The sequence below is a fragment of the Bacillus rossius genome, chromosome 16 (assembly GCF_032445375.1).
Source record: "Bacillus rossius redtenbacheri isolate Brsri chromosome 16, Brsri_v3, whole genome shotgun sequence".
Lineage (NCBI taxonomy): Eukaryota > Metazoa > Arthropoda > Insecta > Phasmatodea > Bacillidae > Bacillus > Bacillus rossius.
This window is the reverse complement of record NC_086343.1, coordinates 42,437,098-42,443,097: the sequence shown is the minus strand read 5'-3', so window position 1 is coordinate 42,443,097 and position 6,000 is coordinate 42,437,098. Positions and strand designations below refer to the sequence as shown.

Here is a 6,000-nt window from a genome sequence, read left to right as displayed (position 1 = left end):
TGAAAAATTAGTTGTGTATATTATGCTCTAGTATACATTTTCTTTATACAAGTACCAAATACTATACAAATTTACATAAAACTTTAGGGACTCAACATTGTTTACAATTTATCATTATAAATTAGAAATAACTAAGAAAATACAAAATAGTCACAATCAATCACACAGAGTAACCATCTCTACACATCCATATACAGACTTACTGCAGGTGATAAACTCAAATACTGCTTTTAAAACCATAAATTGACTAATTGTAGACATACTTGAGAATATGTCATTTCTTTAAAAATATTGACTGAAGTAAGTCACAGGTACAAAGAGTGCATAACAATTCACACACTACAAAACTCATTACAGTGAAATAGCTGCATGATAATCTCTGATAAATGAAACACTTCATAATACAATTTCACACGTGTTACGGAGGGATTTAATAAATGAGAGGGAGACGGTGTCAAACACACCACTGGATAAAATCACATTATAAACATCACAACAATTATTGCTCTTGAGACGCAAGCGCAAATGGCGCTCCAACCCCTGAGTTCAAAGCCGACACATTGCTAAGACCAGGCGGTATGTGATCACAGCTCAAAGAATTTTAAGTATAACCTGAATGTTTTTTACACACTCAATCTAGTCTGGCCTTCGAAACTTAAACATTCTGGGAAGCCAAACACTCTACACCAGCCTAAAAAATAATTACAAACTTACAAGAACCTATCACATGTTAGTAACACAGACCTTTTTTTGGGTTCAAGTTAGGTACAATTGCTTTCAAATGATAAGATCCCAAAATTCTACACTATTTAAATCCACAACCACATCCAGTAAATCTCATTGTCAACCATAATTGGGCATTTGAATGTGGCTAGCTTACTGAGTTGTGCAACCACACCTTTAGGCAGAAGAAACTGAGAAACTTTGCGTGTAAACGTGTAAATGAAATACTGATGTCAAAGATGCCATAAGCACTCAGACTAGCAGTGTGCGAAGCTATGGAATGTCGAAGTCAATTCGAAGATTTTTTCTTAGAGCAGAATACTTTAAAAAATCAGAATTTCACGCCGTTTGAGTCATAAATACCATGCGCTGTTTCCGCTAGCTGTGTTTTTTTACCTGGAGGGAACCACTGAAGCTGAAGCCATTAAAAATGTAAGATATCTGACAGAATGTTTTATGGGTAGTGACAACTGGAAGTTCGCCCATCTGCCCCCCTTTTGCAAAAGCGATTTTTTTTTACTTTAAATACCCACCCTCTGACATTGTGACACACCAGGAGGGGAGGGGAGGAACTGTAGAAACAATGCCGTCACTGCCTAATGCTGCATATGGCAGCAATGAAGCATTTCATATTTTTAAATAATAGTTCAGTATGGGTGCCTCATGTTTTATGCTTGGAATAGTAATTCACACGTCTTAAATGGTTGCAGATGCACAGGCCACGCTGAAAGGGCACACAGTCGGGGGCTAGGCAACTGAACTGTGTTAGGAAGTGGTTGTAGGTACAGGGCACACTGCTGCTGAGCGGGGCTAGGCTGCTCCACAGCGCCTGGAGGCAGCTGTGGTGCCCCGGCCCCGCTACGAGAGCACACAGTTGCCGGAGGAGTCTGCTGTGGGGTCGGAGGGGGCCTGCTGAGCGGGGCTGGGCTGCTCCACCGCGCCTGGAAGCAGTTGCGAGGGCAGCTCCCCCTTGCCGGAGTGCAGGGCTCCGCTGGAAGGCTCGTCGGGGGAAGTGCCGCTGGAGAGGCGGGAGCGGGAGGGGGGTGGGGTGGTGGGGGCCGGGGGCTCGGCGGTCTGCTGCTGCCTCTTGAGAGCGTGGAGCTTGGTCAGCAGCCCCACCTGCGTCTGCACGCCCATCATGAAGGGCTTGTAGCCGAGACTGCAAGCAACCAGCAGTGTCACCGCCATGCTCGGCTCTCTCTGTCTCACTGTCACACTGACTCACTGTCTCACCGTCACACTGTCATTCTGTCTCTCTGTCTCACTATCTCACTGTTATACTGTCACACTGTCACACTGTCACAGGGTCCAGTCTAAATGTTTGCTCACATGGGAAAATATGTTCTAAATTTCTGTTGTTTTCAATTGTGTAGTCGGCAAATACCAAAATTCAAAATGAATCAATGTATTCAAACTCCAATAATTTTGATACCTAATTTGCTACATTCTTTACCGTACGCAGAAGCCATAAAAAATAAAAAAATATTTTTTTATTTTTTTTAATATTAGGCATATAAAAGTATAGGTATTCCATGACAGCTTCAATTAGGTTTCCCTTCGAATATCTTAGCTATTTCTGATTAATTAGAATTTTCTTAAAACAGGGTGTCCAGCGACCTGGAAAACCTGGGAAACTTGAAAAAGTCAGGGAATTTTGGTGGTCAGGGAAAAGTCAGGGAAAATTGTGAAAGTTCAGGAAATGACCAAAACCACTAACCACTTGCTTATCATGAAGGTTTTTCTCAAAGTTTTACAGAATACACTCTTTAGTTTTACTATTTGACAAATCAAATCATATTTAAACTAATGTTTTCCTTTACGTATCTGGACTTGCGACACAAGCGTGCTGCTTTCATGAAGTCTATAAATACCTACCGTATGTTATACATGCATACCGTATTTTGATGATAATACCGCACCCAACATTAGGAAGGGGGCAGATAATACCATAGTTTGTAAACTTGTAAGCTACTGTTCATAGTTAGTCTGCCTAATATATTGCTACTGTACCATATTTTGGGTTACAACATACCATAGTTTTGGCGGTTCTCGAGTGTACCCGAAGGTTACCGAAGCTGGCCGAACCGACCACCGGCGCCATTACTGCAGTTTCCTCCGTTTGTTTAAACGTTTCGTCAGTTCTCTCAGATTGCCAAACATAATTTTCTTTGAAAGATACAAATATTATTTTGGAAATTTTTGTACTCTAATCATAGCCAAAATACTTACGAATTTTAGAGCTGTGACCTTAGGAAGTTATAAAATGTAGCATATTTCTTTACACTGTAGCGATGTGCATACAAACTTACGCTTTGTTTATTGCGAATCTTTCACGGTCTTTCTGCTAGATTTTACTGGAGCTGTGACTAGGCCTCTATAATTTCGGTGAATAATGTCTAAATTCAAGAAAACATTGTTGAATCCTACATGGTTACTTGACCCAGCATTTAGTTGGTGCGTGGAAGTGCCGGGCAATAAATTTAATTTTTTTTGTAAATTATGCAAGACTGTTGTTTCCCTCAGTAATATGGACAAACAAGCTCTTTCAAGCCACATGAAAGGCCAAAAACACCAATGTGCAAATAATGCAGTGAATTCTTCCAAGTCAGTTGGTATTTTTTTCAAATCGGTTACTGCTGTGTCTTAAGTTACCACAAGCAAATTTGATGGACAAGCTTCTAATGAACAATTTCATTCGTCAGGTAACGTCAAATCATCTCAAAGCTCATAATAGTGATTTGCCTAGCAGATCCCAGTCTGTGAGTTCTCGAGGTGTTGAACAATATTTCAGGAAAGACAGTGTTACAAAATCAAAAATTTTGAGGGTGTTTGAATGCCATTATGCAGCATTTTTCTCTTATGTCTGCTGCCAATAGTGTATCTTTATTCAAAATAATGTTTCCAGATAGTGAAATAGCTGCAGGAATGCAATTACAGAAAACCAAATTAGCATACACAATTGTGTCAGGCCTTGCTGCTTACTTTCAAAAGGAAATGTTAAATAATGTTGTTGACTGTCATCATATTGTTGTTGCTTTTGATGAAAGTTTAAACAAAGTTGCTCAAATGCAACAAATGCATATTTACATCAGATTCTGGGACAAGGAAAAGGTAGCTGTTGGTACACAATATTACAACTCTGCATTTCTGGGTCACACAACTGCAAATTATTTGTTACTTTCATTTAAGAAATCTCTGAAAGATATTAATCTGAAAATCTGAATTTTTCTGAAAAAATTTTCATTTTTGTTTGGAAAACCTGGAAAAGTCAGGGAATTTTTCTATCCTGGTTTGCTGGACACCCTGTAAAATAAATTAGGAAATAACCTGGTTTAGTCAAAATATTGTGTAGTTTCATTGAATAGGTGTTTTGATCACATGTTGTTGGTTCTTGGTTGCGGTTTACCGATAAAGAAGCTGAAAAATTAATTAGCCTTTATATCAGTTAGTCACGCATGGGTTATAGTTTAGATTTCCTGAGAGTATTTTTTAATTGATTGATAACTATATAACTATGAACTTACTTTAAATACATTTGATTGAACTCACTAATTCATTATCAATAAATACTAAATTTCTAATGAATTTTTCAAATAACCGTTTTCAGTAGTTTGGGCTAAAATTTGTTTACGTATATAATCATGTATTACATAAAAATTGTGTTCATACAGTGCCATTCAAACAACATTATTTTAATGTAAGTGCCATTACAATAAAATTCAATTTTTTTATTCAGGTAGTGTCAAACTACTTAGTTATAATTATAAAACACAGTGCTGTCCTACTACAAAGTTATAGCTAATTTAATTGGGATACCTTCAATTATTTCTATAAACTGTATTAAAAATGCTCACAAAGGTTTCCATTAAAATGTAACCTTCATACAAAACACAAATTCAAACTGGTGTCTCCGTGGATGTCCTGGCTGGATTGTGGTGAGGTCGCGCTCCCGGTCCGGCTGACAGTTCCTCGACTTCTCCTTGATGAACACGTCAGTGCCGATGACATTCGCTGTTCATCACTGGTGATGCTGGTGTTTGACAGTGACTGGTGTTGCGGCAGAATACCTCGCTTTTAACTATCACGGTTCGGTTGAGGTGGCTAGCAATATTCCTAATGATATGAAGATCTGGTGGCTGTTTTGGCGTCATCGGTGGTTCCTGATCTCGCAACGTTCTTTGGTAATTATTCCTTCTAAACCGCTCGTCATAGTCTCTATCCTGCTCTCGACGTTGTTTTTTCTACCACCTCTTGGATTTTCTTGGCGTGTGGTTGTCATTTGGTTCTTGTCGCTGTCTGTAGGATCGGTTCCCTTCTGTATTTTCCTTAACCTTGTCATTTCCATCTATAAGCATTCACATTGTTCTTGGTTCTGGTTTTGCCATGGTTTGTAGAGTGGTTGGTTTGATTGCTCAATGATTTCTAGCGATAGTGAACTCTTGTTCAGTTGCTCCAAGCGATCACATGACAGGAATTGCTTGCGATACTCATTAACGTTTCTGAAACTTCTTCCCGATAAATGTACCTGATAGCAGTGATAGCATATGGGTGAATGGGATAATATCTTCTCAAATTCATCATCACCCATTTGGAGATCTAGATTTCTCGTAAACTCGAACATGGAGATTAAATGTGATTCTAGCGATTTATTTTTGTGAGGATCATTACGCTCCATATGTAACTGAGCTCTTAGTTCCAGTACTGTTTTAAAAAAAATTCCGGAATAATTTGTACCTGTCAGTGTTGGGTTGCACAACTTCCCACCAGTAAAACAAGCAGTAATGGGATATCTTAATTGATCACTCTTCATGAGACTAATCTTTGAATTATTCTTCTAATCATTTTTAAAATATGTCAGTATAGCTTCAGCCCAATGTCTTGCTAGATGAATCAGTGCAATGTGATCTACAGCTGTATTAGTTTGTATGTCAGCTGGCAAAATGTTTGGTTGTGAAGCTACAGATTCAGAATTGACTATTCGAAACCGTGGCTGTATCTATCAGAGCAGGGTTCTCTGTACTAGATGAGTTATCGACACAATTTTTGGTATGTATTTCTCTGTCTCACGTACTCTTCTATCTACTGAAAACATGTTATGTAGCTCTCATCGCTCAGAACTTTGTGCACTTATTTCTTCCATTTCTCCTCTTACTTCACACAATCTTTCTACTACCATTTCGTAAGAAGCGTATCACAGTAAGATTGAGCTTGAGCTGCCTTTTCCTCGACAGTGTTTACTCTCACAACAAATCATTCATTCTTATAGTTAAAGTAGAT

The 6,000-nt window shown here is 38.7% G+C and overlaps 1 protein-coding gene across 1 annotated transcript in view; it reads right to left on the bottom strand.

Annotated features, from left to right (window-relative positions):
• The window catches only part of LOC134540113 (guanine nucleotide exchange factor subunit Rich), a 98,771-nt gene continuing 92,771 nt past the window's right edge, over positions 1 to 6,000 (bottom strand). Inside the window, exon 23 of the mRNA XM_063382614.1 lies at positions 1 to 1,882. Within this exon, the coding sequence (XP_063238684.1) occupies positions 1,582 to 1,882 (301 nt within the window). The 3' untranslated portion in view covers positions 1 to 1,581. The remainder of the gene's footprint in view (positions 1,883 to 6,000) is intronic.